Genomic DNA, 17,358 nt, shown 5'->3' with positions numbered 1-17,358 from the left:
ATCTTCCAGTAGAGGACTGCAAGGGAAATAAGCTTTATGAAGCAGGAGGTTAAGCCATAGCCCCATCCCTTCCTGTGTTCCTCAGCAGGGTGGTGGAGAACCCACGTGGGTATCATGCCTTTAAAGGAGGATGGTGCCCAGGGCAGGGGGTGGGCAGTAGGGACAGTAAGACCATAGACCCTCTTCTTTGTCAACTCCTGTCCTGAGCCACCCTCTCCCTGGTGTGGGAGGCACTAAGAATTCCTGGGGTTTCCTTTTCTTGCACGTGTGTCTGCAGCTAAGCGGTACATCGAGACAGACCCAGCCAATCGGGATCGGCGGACTCCCATCACCATGGTGAAGCAAGGCTTTGAGCCTCCCTCCTTCGTGGGCTGGTTCCTTGGCTGGGATGATGATTACTGGTCTGTGGACCCCTTGGACAGGGCCATGGCTGAGCTGGCTGCCTGAGGAGGGGCAGGACCCACCCATGTCACCAGTCAGTGCCTTTTGGAACTGTCCTTCCCTCAAAGAGGCCTTACAGCCAGCAGAGCAACTCTGCTATGAGTGTGTGTGTGTGTGTTCTGTTTCGTTTTTTTTTTTTTTTTTTACAGTATCCAAAAATAGCCCAGCAAAAATTCAAAGTCCTTGCAAAATTGTCTAAAATGTCGGTGTTTGGGAAATCAAAGTCAATGAAAACATTTTGAAGTGTGTACTCTAGTGTGGCTCGTTTCCTTGTGCCCATCTGACAGTGAGAGCCAGCATCTTCTCTGCCTGTGTCCCTGGTAATTCTGAGAATGCCCAGAGAGGTGCCTAGCATTTGCCTGTAAACTAGTAGAAAAGCTACATCCACCCTGTGTGTGAATCCTGGTGCCCTGAGGCGATGCCACAGTGAGTTGAGAGGTGTATAGATTGTCTTGGGGGATACCTATGCGAAAGGAAATAGGGAGGGGCCGGGCACGGTGGCTCACACATGTAATCCTGGCACTTTGGGAGACCGAGGCAGGCAGATCACCTGAGATCAGGAGTTCGAGACCAGCCTGGCCAACATGGTGAAAGCCTGTCTCTACTAAAAATAAAAAATTAGCCAGGAGTGGTGGCACACGCCTGTAATCCCACCTACTCGGGAGGCTGAGACAGGAGAATCTCTTGAACCCAGGAGGCAGATGTTGCAGTCAGCTGAGATTGCGCCATTGCACTCCAGCCTGGGTGACAGAGCGAGATTCTGTCTCAAAAGAAAGGAAACAGGTGGGGAACCAAGGAAGACTGGGAGAGCCATCAGACCCTAGACGCAAGTCTGACCCTAGGTGGAGAAAAAAGGGAGAGAAGGTTGTGCGGAAGTGTCTTAGTGGTCATTTATTTAATCCAGGAAGATTTGGCAAAGCTTGTCGGCAGTCCCAAAGCCAAATTCAGTGTTCTTTTTAAATTTAATGGTATAGTCCCATTTTTGTTGTTTTTTATTGTGGCAAACTGTACATAACAGAGTTTATTTTAACCATTTGTAAGTGTGTATTTCAGTAACATTGCATATACAGTGTTGTGTAGCCATCAGCACTCTCTGTACCCAAACCTTTTTGATAATCCCCAATATAAATGCTCTGCCCATTAAATACTAATTCCCCATTCTTCCCTATTCGCCAGCCCCTGGTAACCTGTATTTTACTTTCAGTCTCAGAATTTGACTATTCCAGGGACCTCATATAAGTGGAATCATACAACATTTGTCCTCTGTGTGTGGTTTATTTCACTTAGCAGAATGTTTTCAAGACTTACCCGTGTTGTAGCATATATCAACTTTTCACTCCTTTTTGTGGCTGAGTAATATTCGACTGCATGTCTATACCACATCTGGTTTATTCAGCCATCAATGGACTCTTTGTTATTTGTGCCTTTTGGCTATTATGCTTAAGGCTGCTATGAACATGAGCAGCCCGTTCGATTCAAAGTGTTCTTGAGCCAGAGTCAAAGTCAGCCAGCAAAGGAATCGTGTGTCTCTCGTAAGCAGGCGTGCCTTATCTGCCCCCTGCACTCAGTCTTTGGGAGGCCTGGCCTTGGGACACATGTGGGATGAAGTTCAAAGCCAGCAGCCAGAGCCCTTATCAATTATATGCCCTGCAGTAGAAAGCAGGCAGGGTGCATCCTCATAGCTGCCACATCCTGTAGCAGCTGCTTGGACCTTCCTTGCTACCTCTGGTTCCCACAGATTCATTCTGCTGCCCCAAAGCTATGTGGAGAAATCACTGCAGCAGCTGCCATCACAAGAGCTGCCCCCAGATGCTCTCAAAGTTTATGGTCTTCAGGGTATGGGAAAGGGACTCTTCTGTGCCTTCTTGGTCCCCTGGGTCCTGACTCTCTACTCATGCTCAGCATGTCACACAGTCCCTCTTGGAGACTTCTATGTTGTTTCATAATCTTTTCTCCTGGGAGATTCTAAACCAGTCCAAGGAACCTGCTGGAGGACATTCCCCAGTCCTCTCCCTCTGTTCTTTTGGTCTCTTCTCGCCTTGTTTTCCCCCCCTTGTTCTGTGTCACCTCCCACCACCATTCCATCCCCATTGAGTTATGATGTGAAAGGTCCCAAGCATATGACTGTAAAAGAACAGAAACCAGCATGAGGGCTTAAATGATGGGCAGGCTGTGAGTGTGTGTGTGTGTGTGTGTGTGTGTGTGTTTACACTGTTGTCTCCAAAGCTGGCTGATCACCCAAATTGCCCAGGACACTTTTTAAAAGCATGGATTCCCCAAGGGCCGTTCCTCCAGAGATTGATTCATCGCAGAAGTGTTGAGGGTAGTGGAGAAGAAATTTTCTGGATGAAACATGGAGGGAAGATCAAGTCACTTTCAGGCAGAGGGTGCAGCAAGTACAGGCAGGGGGCTGTGAGGGGAACAGCGTGCTCAGGGACAGACAGCGGCCTGGAGTGGCAGGCCTCTGAGCTGAGAAGCAGGCTGGGGCTTTGAATGCCATAGCAAGGGTTTGGACTTGATCCCATAATGCCTGCCTTGCCTACCCCCAAAGGTTTGCTTTCATGGTCAAAGCAATCAACTTGACAAAGTCCTGGTACAGAAGTGGCATTTACCACCCAAAGCTTCTAGGGCTTTCACGACAGGCAGGTAGAGGCCTGTCTGGACAGAGCTGGCTTATTTCCTAGAAATTTGTGGGAGGTAAAATTTCAGGTAGACCTGCCCATTAATTCTTCATTTCAGTTTATACTGGCATTCAAGGGTATGGCCGTGGCCTCCAAAGAGTTGTGCAATGCTCTGAGAAAGAAAACAGCCTGGGGCCACTGAGATGCTGACTTCTTATTTTTCTCTCAAAGGCAGAAAAGCCAATCAAGAGCACTATCACTTCAACCACACATTTTATCTTTCTAACAGTCGCAGACGTCATCATCTCCTACAATGGAAAAATCACTGTGAAATAATGAGACAGATGCCAGAGGGACAACGCTAGGCTTGGATCCTGTGTCCAATCTTGGGCAATTCAGTTGAACAGATATTTATTTTGTACTTACTTTGTGCAAGGCATTATAGACATAATACTTAAAAGAAACTTCAGGAGACTCAAGTTACCCACCTGCAAAATGGTAATGTTGTATTAATACCTAGCTGGAAGTGGTATAAGATAGTGGCTAATAGCTGGCTTTTGGAGTCAGACCTGGGTTCCAATCTAGCTCTACCACTCATTGGCAGTGTGATTTTAAGTTCTTTGCCATTTCCTTAGCTGAAAAATGGGAATAAGAACAGTGTTCCCCCACTTAGAATTCTCATGAGGATTAAGGGAGGTAATGCTTAGCACAATGTTTGGCCTATCGTAAGTGCTCAAAAATGGTTAAAAATAATGAAAGCACCTAGGCCACAGCAGAACCTAGTATTCATCCGTGGAGGCAAAGACCCAATGTACTGTGGATCAGAAAGGATGTTTTTGGCTGTAAGCAGTGGAGAGCTAACTCAAACCAAATTAAACCGTAAGCACACTTATGTGCTGTCATACATAATCAGTTCAGAGTTGAGGGGGCCTTCGTGGTTGACTAAACCTAGTGGGCCTGAGTTTCCTGCTCATTCTCTTGGCCCTCGCTAGTCTGGTAGTAAAATATCTGTAGGTGTTCTGGTTGCTCCACACCCATGAACAGCAATGCCCAGAGGAAAAGAGGACTGTTTCTAGAAAAGTTTTCAGAAAAGGGAGGAGGAACTGCTCCCAAGTCCACGGAAAACCTTTCGTCAGGTCTCAAGAGCCCATATTGGGTCACATAATCATTCCTGATGGAATCATGGGCTAGAAGGATGGAATTATTCATAGACCAGTTAGGTTCATCCTAGCGGATGGGGGTGAATTCTTCTCCTGAGGTCAGAGCTCTCAGGGGAGGTATCTGAACAAAGTCATGGCTCCTAGGAAGGAGGGAGGAGATAAATGGATGCTGGGTAGACCGCCATTTTGCTGGAGACTTCTGGGGGCCAGATGCGGAAAATTAAAAGTTAATGGCTCCTTACAGTTCTGTGGCATCCTGTAATTTTCAGAGTGCTCAATTTCCAGTCATTTCCCCCCGGAATCTTTTAGGGAAGATTTGCAGCCTACATTATGATTACTATGTTTCTAGAGTTTATTGTAAAACCACAGTCTTAACAGCGGCTTCAATTTCCTTTCTTACTAAACTCTTCTGGCTACAGGGTAGATTGAAAGGGTAGATTGAAAGGGGCTGTATCCTATTAGCAAGTATGACTGGTTTAGGCAAATCCTACCTTGATCTGAGCCTGGGTCTGCTGTAGACCTGATGTTAACAACATCACAGGAAGAGATCATCACTAATATCCCCGGGGATTTTCCTGTGGCCTGGTCAACACAGCCAAATGAGATTATGAATGGACATGAAAAAAGATGTGTAAAGTGTCTTGCACAGTGCTGGCATTCAACCGTGGTTCCTTTTGCAGCCTTCTTGGTTCCTATAAAGTAAAAACTCTTCAGGTAACTGCATAGCTTTGTAGTTGGATCTTAGACATGATCTAGCCCAGGATTTCTTAAGTCTTTGGATAGGTTTGGGAGTGGGGCCAGTGTACCCCCAAAGGATCCACATTTGTGTTGTGCACACTATGTGCAGTTTTCGGACGAAGCTCTGTAGCTTCCAACACATTCTCAAAAGGTCTGAGACCCAAACAGCTGGACTATAATCTCCTTGTTTTACAGGTGAGGAAAATGAGGCTGAGAGATCATATGACTTATCCAAGGTCACATTATAAGGTGGATGCTATAGCAAGGAAAGCATTCCAGAGCAGTGATTTTCAAACAGAAATATGTAGAATTCTATGAGGTGCTTCTGTGATTTTATAAACATTAGATTCAAATTCCATGTTTAAAGTGGTAATAAAAACAGACAAGCAAAATGGAGAAATAGAATGTAGACTCTGAATATAAGATTGGAACTCTTTCATAACTCTAATATTGTTTTTCAAAACAGCCTCATTGTTCTCATTGAGTTACTTTATATTCAGTAAATGTTATAAATGTGAACTCAAGAATTTATCCTGGCAAAAGACACTGTAAACCTTTTACCGATGCAGTTACCTTTGAAAAAAGGGGTTTACTGCTGAAAGTAAGAGGAAAGGGCACTTGATTCACTATTTACTAGCCAAGTAACTGTGAGACCAGGTTTGTGAGTATCACAAGAAATGATATATTTTAAAAGGCTACATAAGCTGAAAGTCTATGGAACACTGGGTTTCCTCCTGCTCAGGACAGTGTGTTATGATATTTGTGGTTACAAATGCCCAATCGGGCCAGGCACAGTGGCTCACACATGTAATCCCAGCACTTTGGGAGGCCGAGGTGGGCAGATCACCTGAGGTCAGGAGTTCGAGACCAGCCTGGCCAACATGGTGAAACCCTGTCTCTACTAAAAATACAAAAATTAGCCGGGCGTGGTGGCATGCGCCTGTAATCCCAGCTACTCGGGAGACTGAGGCAGGAGAATCTCTTGAACCCAGGAGGCAGAGGTTGCAGTGAGCCAAGATCACACCATTGCACTCCAGCCTGGGTGACGAGCGAGACTTCCTCTCAAAACAAACAAACAAACAATCAAACAAAAAATGCCCAATTGACTCTCCTCTTTTTATAATGAACTTTGGCTGAATCGGATGGCCCAAAACAAAAGTTTAAGTTTAGGGCCTGGTTAGGTGTGAATGTAAAGACAAATGAACTTTGATAGTCTTGGGAAAAGTTGTGATCTATCTACAAAGTGGTGGTGGTCGTGTGTGGATGGGGGCACTAGAGGCAGGCAGTGTCACATGAAGATACACTGATACACCTCACAAATCTTTGGTATTAGACAGATGTGGGTTTGAATCCCAGCTCTGTTCCTTTCCAACCATGTGACTTTGGCTGTTTTAACCTTTGAGCCTCAGTGTCCTCATCTACAAAATGGTGATAATAAAGTGTCTATCAAACCATTTTGAGATAAAATGATAGAAGGTACATACACGTATTTCTGCACAGAGCTGAGTGACTGGTGCTCCCAAATGGCAGCCACTAATTCAAGACAGTTCTGTCAGATGTTGCAGGTAAAACACATTGGTTTTTTATCACTATTTCTTTCTTTTTAAGTAAAGGCTATGTCTATGTGATTAACTGGGTGACAGCAAGAAGTGGGTTCCTGTCCCGTTTGGAGGAAAACAAAAGAAAATGAAGTCAGTTAAAGCTTAGTGGTGGTGGAGGGTGTGTGTGGATCTCTAAACTCCCCAGGGAAAATGTGTGGGCCAGTGCACCAGAGGGTGCCTGGACCTGGGAGACAGCAGATGGCCCACAGCAGCCTGTCCCCTTCCCCTGGCCCACAAAGCACACGAAGAAGTCAACCAGCCAGCTCAGAACCGGAGGATCTAATGTACTACTTCTGAAAACGGAAATCCACATACATTCAACACAGGCCGAAACAGACTCTCACCCCAAAAATATTAGTGAAAGTGCATATACTTTATTATGTACATTGTTGGAAAGGGAGGCCACCTGGAAAAACTTCTGCACTGGCACTGTGTTCCTAGAGCTCCTTCTACGCATCCCTCCCAAGTGATTTAATTTCAACCTATTGGACTATGAATTCACAAGGCAGAAAAGTCAAGGTCATTTGGTATCTGGAGACAGGAGAACTCAAGGAACCAAAAGCACTATTACTCTAAGTCTCAGAAAAGATTTTCAGTCAGGATATGGAGCCTCCTGGTCCTTAAGGGTGAGCCACTTCACACAACAGATAAAACCATCATTTTAAAATTCAAAATGTAAGTGCAACTTGAGTTTAAGTTGCACTGCTCCATACCTCTAATAAACTCAGCTAGGAGCCAGGATACATGGTAGTTCAAGGCTTCCTAAAATAAGCTTGAAATTGGGGTACAGGGGAAGGGACATCCATTGGCTGGATGGACAGAGTGGTTGAGCTAAGGAGAGTTATAAAGGCTCATGCTGGGAAAGAAAGCTGTTATGCTTAGACTTCTCTAGGTGAACTCAGAGTCTCAAAGAGGAAAAGTTACAAATGTCACCCGCCAGCTTTCTGGCCAGTAAGCAGAATGCCAGGTTGCTCCGATTCATAGACATTTGCCAAACAGAAGATGTCTCCTAATATTATAGACTAAGAATTTGTTGTCCAGAGGAGCTGACCAGTTCCTCTTTCAGCATCAATATACATGACAGAAGAATGACTAGGTAAATTGAAAAAGATCTACATCTATATAGATATTGTAAGTTTGACAGTATCTGCCCAAGATCATTAGACATTATATAGTCAATATATTGTGAATTCCTTATACTATGTAATGAATGGGTTTGTAATCAACATATTTCACAGTGTACCACAGTTAACAGCATGCAGATAGTAAAATATAATGGTTTCCTGAAGTTATCTCTTAAAAAAGTATTTTAGTCCTTAAGCTATTAGGACTATTAGTCCTTAAGCTATTCAAATGGATATATAACAATTGCATATAGAATGTAGAGAAAATTTTATTACAAAATTAAAACTGTTTAAAACCTGACATAGAAAATAGGCAACAGTGAGAAAAAAGCACTTTTGTGACAAATATTTAGCTGGTTTGAAAGACAGAACACAGAGGAATCATTTAGAAGGCTCAAATAAGTTAAAACATGGATGTATTTTTAAAATGACCACTATAGTAGTGAATTTAAAAGTCTTTGAAGGGTTAGAGTAATCTTTTTCATTAGTTTTGGCTATTTCCTCTAGTTCTGACAAGTATGGGCAAGAAAATGGCTACTCTCAAGTAAGGATTATTCTGAAACATGGTCTGGATTTAGAAAATAAATGAACATTAGGGAAATTTCCTTAATTAAGACTCTCCAAGCCAGGTGTGGTAGCTCATGCCTGTAATCCCAGCACTTTGGGAGGCAGAGGTGGGTGGATCACCCGAGGTTAGGAGTTTGTGACCAGCCTGGCCAACATGGTGAAACCCCATCTCTACTAAAAAAAAAAAAAAAAAAAAAAAAAATACAAAAATTAGCTGGGCATGGTGTCATGAGCCTGTAATCCCAGCTATGGGGAGGCTGAGGCAGGAGAATCTCTTGAACCCGAGAGGTGGAGGTTGCAGTGAGCCGAGATCATGCCACTGCACTCCAGCCTGGGCAACGAGAGTGAAACTCCATCTCAAAAAAAAAAAAAAAAAAAAAAAAAGACTCTCTGGAGGTAAGGCACATATGACCTAGAGAAGCTGGTTGTGGTGTAAGGTCATCACTTTCCGCAAAGCATTTATCCAGTCAGCGGTGTCAGGTGGCAGTTACAGCCCAGGTTCTTGCCTCTGGCCTGGGTGCTTAGGGGGTTCAGAATGAGTCAGTGGAAGTCAAAACAAGAGGGATCTAACCTACTACATAATAATCTAAAAATACAAATTTTTAACTATTTTAAGACTAACAGATTACCTTATATAAATCACCAATCTCTTGGTATTTACAAGCTAACAATTCTTTCACCTATTTTTGTAACTGCTATACATTCTGGGAACACCACATTTGACATATGGAAAAGGAAAAGCCCTACCCTCTCTATGAGTTAAAGGCTAATTTGGTCCCCCACCTCATGCTTGGGAGGGTAGCGCTCATCTCTACACTAGCCTAGATGGCTGTGTTTTGCCCCTATGATTCCTTGCAGCATATCTATGGGCAGAGGGAAGACAATTGTTGAATTTTTCTCAGCAGCAATGGTGGTCAGTGTCTGCAGGTACCGGAGCTGAAGGGCTGCAGGAGATTCAGTAATGACCATGGAGGCTTCTTTCAGAGCCCTGGATGCATTCATTTCTCCTTCGGCTGCAATAACCTATGGACGGTGAAAGGAGGGGTTGAACTGGAGAAAACCACATGGGGACACGCAGCACTCTTCAACCTGGGGTATGTATACCTCAGGTGGTCCACAAAACTTTCCAGGGTGTATGCCAGAATAGTTTCAAGGAAATCAATTTCTACATACTCAGTTTCCATATGCTTCTTTTTCTAAAACTGACTTGCCTGACTAGTGCCTGGATCAACACATTCTCTTTTACTATAGCCTTTCTCCCATTTTCCAGGGTAACAAACAAAGGGATAATTCAAAATACTGTGCAGGATTGAGAAGGTGAGTAATTTTAATGACTGCAGGCAAATCCTTTTGCAAGTCAGGAGGATTTCCAATTCTCTGATGAGTACCTTACTAAACTGAAAGCTGACAGGTCATTATAAATATTTTTTGATGAAAGACTGTGATATGATTTTTTTGGCACATAAATTCAAAGGGAGTGCTAAGAACTGTATGATACTACTTTAAACAAAACTTCCATCTACTTATTTATGTAAATAAGGTTTCAAAGTCCTTATAGCTATAAAAATGAAAAATAGAAATAAAATTGATGCTGAATCCTGTCTCATTCTAGAATTAAACAACAGCCATCTATACATGTACGATTTAATTCTCATTCGTCTTATGAAGACAAGCATTTCTAGTAAAAATTGACTTCCGGTGCTAGGTGCAGTGGCTCACACCTGTAATCCCAAAACTTTGGGAGGCCATGGCGGGCAGATCACTTGAGATCAGGAGTTCGAGACCAGCCTGGTCAACATGGCAAAACCCCCTCTCTACCAAAAGTACAAAAATTAGCCGGGCGTTGTGGCAAGCACCTGTAAACCCAGCTACTCGGGAGGCTGAGACAGGAGAATTGCTTGAACCTGGGAGGTTGCAGTGAGCCGAGATCATGCCACTGCACTCCAACTTGGGTGACAGAATGAGACTCTGTCTCCAAAAAAAAAAAAAAAAAAATTGACTTCTTATTTAGGAGAGATTCTGAAATGTTTGTAGAACCTTGTTTTTAGTTACAGGAAATTTTTAAAAATTAATTCTAACTTATGGACTAAATATGTTGCAGTATGTTAATAAAATAATTCATGACAAAATATATGTTAGGAAAAGAATCTGGGGGAAGTGAAGGTGCAATAAAAAACTTAGGTTTAAGAAGGAGAAGAAAAAACAATATAAAGCTCCTGACAAGAGTTTACTTACATATTTTTAATGGATAACTAAATCATTATTATTTCTCATTGGGTGCATTTAAAAGAATGATGTTAACAGTTTTATTTTAAAATGTCAATATTTACAACATGCCAGGAATTATATTCTTGGCAAGTACATAAATTCAAGATGAAAATTTTTACATGCCAATTTAAAATGTTTGATGGGCTTTATAGTTTTTCTAAATTCTGTAAGGGGTTTCACAGACAAAAAAGTCTGAAGATCACTCGAGTAGTGGACAGAACAGGAGCTCTGGAGTCAAATGGACTTGAGTTCAAATCCCAAATCTAACATTTACCAGCCGAACGTCCTCAGAGAGGTTACTGAACATCCTGAACCTCAGTTTCCCATTCTTAAAGCAGACTAACATGTACTTCAGAGGACCACTTGCGAGGAAGACAGAGAAAGGATATAAAGTGTTAAATGAATAAAGGGGGCTATTATAGAGGAACGGCAAGTGACGAGACCTGATTTTTGGGTCCAACTATGCTTTAATGCACAAAAGATTCAAGGTAGTTACTTTAATTCATAATCCTAGAAGAAGGAAAGGTATTAAGATACCATAATTATCAAGATTAAAAGTACAATTTCTCCAGGTTATTATCCTCACTTGAATCTTGAAAAATTAGTGGTCCATAATACTCCATGAATATCAGAATTGGAGGTGATGGTCTTATGCCCAGTGAAATTTCATTCACTTACACAGCAAAATTTGGGGGACTTCTAGGTGTTAATAAGCCCTGTGTAGGAGAAGCTAGGGATAGAGTGGAATCCCTAGCCTTCTTCAGCTCCTGGTCAGGTAGGGAAGGCAGACATGGAAGTAGATCATTTCATTCTAGTGTGATAAATGCTGACAGACATATGTACAAGGCACAGTGCTAGCACACAGAAGAAAGCAACTTTTCCAGAGGGTGACATGGTGAGGTTATAGAAGTTGAATATTAAATGATAAAATGTTTGCTGTTTAGAAAAAGATGAGGAAGAATATTTTGGGCAGAACACATGAAATGGTACTGAGATATAAAAATGGTATATTCCAGAAAACTGTCAATGGCTGAATACTATGGCAGGAAGAGGGGAAAGGTGGGGGATGAATGGGGCTGCGTTCTGAAGGGCAGTGAGGGCCAGGGTGTTTGGTCTTCATTCTGTAGGCAATGGGAAGCTGCGGAATGATTTTAAGCAGGTAAGTAACCTCCATCAGATCTAGTTTGAAAAAACTCTCCGACGAATGTCTGAGGTTACAAGAGAAGGCAGTGAAAGCTGCTAGTGGAACTGCTTTAGAGTGGCTGGTGCAACTCACAGGTGGTGGGAACAGAGAATGAAATGGTTTGGGGAGCTATTCTCCCTCCCTGAAGGAGGGCAAATCAATGGAATTTGGAGACTAGGTAGGAGGAGGAAAGGGGGACACAGGCTGAGACCCAGGTTTCCAGGCTTTGGTTGCATAGGTTAGTGCCATTAATGGAGGTAGGATACAGAATATGGTACTCACTGAGAGAAAGGATCTAGTTTACAGGATAAAAACCTTAAATTTATCAAAGCCACCCATCATGTCCTGCCTAGGTCTGTGAGAAGGGACAACTGCCAGCTCTGCTCAAAGAAAACCACAGAACTGTATTCCAAGGTAGACACTACAGAGAATACCTCAGAAATCCCCTGCTATGAGAGCAGCAGGCTCTCATTTTTTCCATATCCTCTCAGATGTCCAATTAGGCACTTTTTTCTTTGGACATGGACCAAGTGAAAAGATATCTCATTTCCCACCACTAATCAATACACAATCGCTTGGTTGAGAAGCCAGACCCACTGGGCTGGACACACATTTTGTTCATAGAAAAGCCACACTGAGCAAGCTGCCAAAGATGTAAATGACACCACTGGCTTTGTCTAAATAGAGGCCAAGTACACTCCATTGATAGGACCTTAGAGAGCAAAGCAAGCTATTTGTGGGTGTGCACGGCTTTTGTCGAATGTGCAGTAATCTCATAGCAATCAACATTTCATATTTATAGAACATCATTTTAAAGTCTGGCATTTTCACGTATGTGAAGTTGGTGCTACCTGTCCCTTCTGTAGACCAGGTGGTCTGGGCTGAGGAAAAGGCAGAGAAAGGTGATCTGTATTTCTGCACTCCACCCTGTCAATTAATAGACTTCTACACCCAGAAACATGAGCCCAAAAGCATGTGCCAGGTGTTTTTCTGAGAGTTATGAAAAGGAAATAAAAGCTGATGCAAACATAAAAGATACTACATTTCAGGCCACTAAGAGCTGGTCTAAACACTTTAAAAACCAAACCTAACATACAGAGAAACACATGGGAGAATCTGTCCTCTTCTGTGACCGGCTTCTTTCACTCAAATTATGTGTGTGAGCACTTACATTCATTCTCTTTGCTATGCAGTATGCCTATGTGTGAATAAACCAGACTTCATTCATTCAGCTAGGAATGGACATTTGGGTATTCTAGTTTGGGTCAATGTGCTGCTGTGAACATTCTATACGTGCCTTTTGGTAAACATATGAGTGCATTTCTGTTAGATTCATACTTAGGAGTTGGAGCTGCTGGCTCATAGGGTATACAAATGTTCAGTTTGAATAGACATTGCCAGACTGTTTTCCAAAGTGGTTGTATTAAGTTACACTGCCACCAGCAGAATATGAGAGTTCTAGTTCCTCTCTCACCCACACTTGGTTCTTTTCCATTCTTTTCAGGCCATTCTGATAGCTGCCTAGTGTGACATCTGCTTATAATGTGAATTTGCATTTTCCAGATGGCTAATTAGCCTAAGGAATTTTTCTATAAAGTCTCTTAATCTTTAGATTATTCCACTCTATCTCACCTTTCCTGTGCAATTTATTTGTTGAAGAAACTGTGACCCCCCCTATTTTCCATGAGAATTTCAATACAATAAGCCTATGGTTGTTGCAGGGTTACTGTATTTTACAGAAAGGCTAGGCTCATTGTGATTCTGTGTGTGAACTCCAAGACAGTCGCTGCCCAGGTTCATGAGACTGCTTCTAGACTAACCCTACAGCCCCGTCCAAGTGGGAGCATGGCAATTCAGAATTCTAAGCGGTGTCTTCTATCTTTTCTTACTGTTATAAAGGGAAGACAGAAATTTTCTTTCCAAACTCTTAAGAATGCTATGGAAGAGGCTCATCCTGGGAAGTCAGTCCTAGAGGAGGCAGTGAGGAGCAGAGGGGAATTCTTATTTCCACTGCCACTAATCAACTGTGCAACCTTGTGGATGTCACTTAACTTTTCAGGGCTTCAATTTTCCCTTTGAATAGTGTGATGGCAAACAAGTTTCATTTTTTTTAAGTTTTTATTATTTATTTAATTTTTTTGAGAAGACGTCTTGCTCTGTCGCCTGGGCTGAAGTACAGTGGCGCAATCTCAGCTCACCACAACCTCCACCTCCAGGGTTCAAGCAATTCTCCTGTCTCAGCCTCCCCAGTAGCTGGGATTACAGGCGCCTACCACCACGCCGGGCTATTCTTTGTATTTTTAGTAAAGATGGGGTTTCACCATGTTGGCCAGGCTGGTCTTGAACTCCTCACCTCAGGTGATCCACCCACCTCAGCCTCCCAAAGTGCTGGGATTACAGAGGTGAGCCACTGCGCTTGGCCTCAAGTTTTGTTTTTTAGAGCTAACTCTAAGCAGTTGAGGGTTGTTACCTGGAGTGCTATAGAAGGGTTCTGAGGCCAAGTCTAAGCTCAGTGGAAAACAGTGCTGTGGTTAATTACTAGTGTGGGAATAGTAGGATGGAGTGGTAGCATCTGGGCTAGGTATTTGCCACCTATGGAAGATAATCTCTAAGGATCCTTTGGGCTCTGACATTCTACATAGTATATGTATGGTATATTCTATTATTCAATCTGGTATGGAAATGCGGCTTTTGGCTAATAACATATTCTAGTTAAAGGCAATTCCTAATTTTCAAAATAAGTAGATGATAGGCACATTTAATAACATCATAAACATAACTTAATCTTCTAAATGTAATGGTTTTGAAAGAAGGCACTTGAGGGTTCTGCAGTACTAGCAGGTTATCATCACAAAGCAACAATGATCATATTAGGCAAACCTAAAAATTCTGGTTAATACACAATTCTGAAGTCGCATGTCCAATGAGCTACTATCCTATTTAATGCTGGCTAAGAAATTATAGTGACCAGTTTGTGGCTTAAAGGGCATCCTAAGAAAAGAACAGGGTTCTGTGGTCAGCCAGTTACCACCAGCTACTACTATTTTCTAACAACAACAAATTGGTTTGCTCCTTGTGTCTTGGGAGATTTGTCAAGTTCACAGCAACTCCTCCTATGAAAACTGCTCCTCTTCTTCAACCCATTCACAGGCATAGGGCTGTGGAACCATATTATTATGCTATCTTTGCACTTTGACCAAAGTTGGACCAAAAAGAATCTCTCTTCTGTGAATGTGGAATTAGGGCTGGTCTGTGTTCTTTAGTGTTCACCTGGCAGACATGTAAACCTGGGAGCTAGACATTCTCCACCACAAGCTATCTACAGTGAGACGTGGCACAGGAAAGGGAATGACTAGTTCCCTGGACTGCCTTCTGGTTCCTATTTTGGTGAGACTTGCCCCTACTTCCTACCCTTGGGTTTGGTGAGATATCCCTGAACTTTTACACATTATCATCTTTAAAGATACTCTTTTCTAGGTTAGGTTAACAAATATTTCCTCAGTGCCTCCCAGAGGGGACATGCCACCCATGCAGGCTTAAGACATAGGCAGATGATGATGAAAAGAAGGAAGAAAAAAGGCAGATGTTAAAGTAAGAGAATATAAACAAGAGGAAAAGAGAGAATGAGGAATAGGAAACAGTAAAAGGGGAAAAGAGCCTGAGAAAAGAAAAAGAACAAAAAAGAAGCCAAAAATAAGTAAGAGATGGGTGGTATGGATGGAATGATGACCCACTTGCTCCGAAGTTGGAACTGTTAATTTGACCTTAATATTGAATTGGAAGAATAAAGTATGGTATACACAGTCATAAAAGAATGAGGTAACTCTATATGTACTGATATGCCCATAGATATTAATATTAAATGAAAAAAGCAGAGCACAGAACAACATGTGCAGTATAACCCTACTTTTGTAAAACAAACAAGCCAGTAATCCAAAAGCCTGGTCAAATAAAATCCAAATACACTCAACTGTTAAGAGTGGTGACCTCTGGGGGAATATGATTTGAAGTTACGGGGAGGGCTTTCACTTCTACTAACTTTACCACTTCAAGATTATTTCAATTTTTTACAGCAAGCATGTTTTACTTTTTTTATAATTATTAATAAAAGAGAAAACTCAGTAAGAAAAACAAGTTTAAAAAAAAATGTTACCTTGGCGCGGGCCTCACGGGACGCTTCTGCTTCTGCAGCCATAGCTCTCTGGAGCTGCACAGGTAGTTTCACATCCTTAATTTCCACACGCTCCACCTTTATTCCCCAGGCATCAGTGGCATCATCCAGAGTAGACTGTTAGGAAGAGAGAAGGCAAGCTAAATCTGCTCAGCCCAGCCCAGTTGCTGACAGAGGCTGTATTCATTGGGATTTGGAGATAAGGTGCTGGGGAGAGTTGTGGAGAGACAGTTACTCCATGGTGGAAGGAATGGTGATGCAGGGGCTGGCTCACTGATCCTGATTCTGTTGCTAACAAGCTAATGCAGGGGTTAGCAGCTTCTTCTAAAAGGGCCATATAGTAATTGTTTGTTTGTAGTCTCTATCTCAACTATTTAACCCAGCTGCTGTAGTCAAAAGCAGCCATGGATAATATATAAATAAATGGCTATGGCTATACTCCAGTCAAACTTTACTTACAAAAACTACAGCCTGTAGGCTACAGTTTGCCAACTCCTGAGCTAATGTGACTCTGTGTAAGCCATATTACTCCTTTGTGCTTCAACTTCCTCCCTTTAGAATGTCAGGAATGAAACCACACATCTATTTCATAGGTTGTTGTGGATATCAAATACGATCATAGATTTTACCTACGATGCAGTCTATACAAATAATAAGAATCCAGAGTTATAGCACTTTATCTTCTTTGAATAAGCTGTGCTTAACTGAATATCCGTTACTCAAGAAAGACTGGAAAGCACAACAGTTATAATTCATGGGACTCACACACAGAATAAAGCTTTAGGAATATCTACACTATCTTGTAGAATAGCCTCTGTCCTAAACAAAAAGGTTATTACTGATTCTGGAAAAAAATACACACTGAAGAAAATTTTTAAAAAATGCATGCAGTAGTGTTATTAATTCATGAACTGCTAATGTGAAAAATGTCCCCTCCTGCCAAATTTTAAAAATTTTACTATGAAGAAAAACAAAGGCCACAGACCCCCACAACTTAATAAAAGGTTCTCAAACAACCATTGACTCTTTGCTTCATTTTTCAGCTTCTAGGGGGTAACAGCATCGACGCACTCCCCACCTGCATGTTGTGTGCAATTTCTTCTCTGTCAGAGAGGATCTGAGAAAGGTTCTTGGTGCCCAGAACATTCCTCAGAGTAGTTTGTGCCAAAAGACGGGTCGCTGAGTCAGCATTGGTGATATTTGCCACAGCCAGGGTTGCATTCTGAACACGGTAATAGACCACACCATCCACACTAATTGTCACTGAATCCTTTGTGAGGATCTACAAGATGAAGGAAGCAATTTTACATCTGTCAATGACTTTTTTTTTTAACATAACTGTAAGGAATGTTATTCTACAGAGTATCTTATAACACTAGCTGATTTTCTTTAGTAAGGCATCAGAAAGTTAATTATATCTTTTAAGATTTAATAAAATAAATTATTCAGGTCCATTAATTCATTCAATCATACAAATAATATCG

General features: G+C 42.1%; 2 protein-coding genes across 10 annotated transcripts in view; one reads left to right on the top strand and one right to left on the bottom strand.

Moving 5' to 3' along the window:
* Positions 1 to 689, top strand: part of GSN (gelsolin) — a 62,778-nt gene extending 62,089 nt beyond the window's left edge. For all 7 annotated transcript variants that reach the window (XM_063636054.1, XM_063636055.1, XM_063636053.1 and 4 more), the window contains one exon: positions 278 to 689. In XM_063636054.1, the coding sequence (XP_063492124.1) occupies positions 278 to 447 (170 nt within the window). In that variant the 3' untranslated portion in view covers positions 448 to 689. The remainder of the gene's footprint in view (positions 1 to 277) is intronic.
* STOM (stomatin) overlaps positions 559 to 17,358 on the bottom strand; it is a 37,941-nt gene continuing 21,141 nt past the window's right edge. The window contains exons 5-8 of one of the 3 annotated variants that reach the window (XR_010119981.1): positions 16,953 to 17,156; positions 15,857 to 15,991; positions 4,714 to 9,275; positions 559 to 3,550 (exon numbers count right to left, since the gene is read on the bottom strand). Coding sequence is in view for 2 of the 3 variants with exons in the window: in XM_055271268.2 (XP_055127243.1) it covers positions 9,069 to 9,275; positions 15,857 to 15,991; positions 16,953 to 17,156 (546 nt within the window). In the remaining variant the exon portion in view is untranslated. Of the gene's footprint in view, positions 9,276 to 15,856; positions 15,992 to 16,952; positions 17,157 to 17,358 lie in introns of all 3 variants that reach the window. The other 2 variants (XM_055271268.2, XM_055271270.2) reach the window with 2 other exon arrangements.

The sequence above is a fragment of the Symphalangus syndactylus genome, chromosome 3 (assembly GCF_028878055.3).
Source record: "Symphalangus syndactylus isolate Jambi chromosome 3, NHGRI_mSymSyn1-v2.1_pri, whole genome shotgun sequence".
NCBI classification, from domain to species: Eukaryota; Metazoa; Chordata; class Mammalia; order Primates; family Hylobatidae; genus Symphalangus; species Symphalangus syndactylus.
This window is presented reverse-complemented; position numbering and strand designations above follow the sequence as displayed.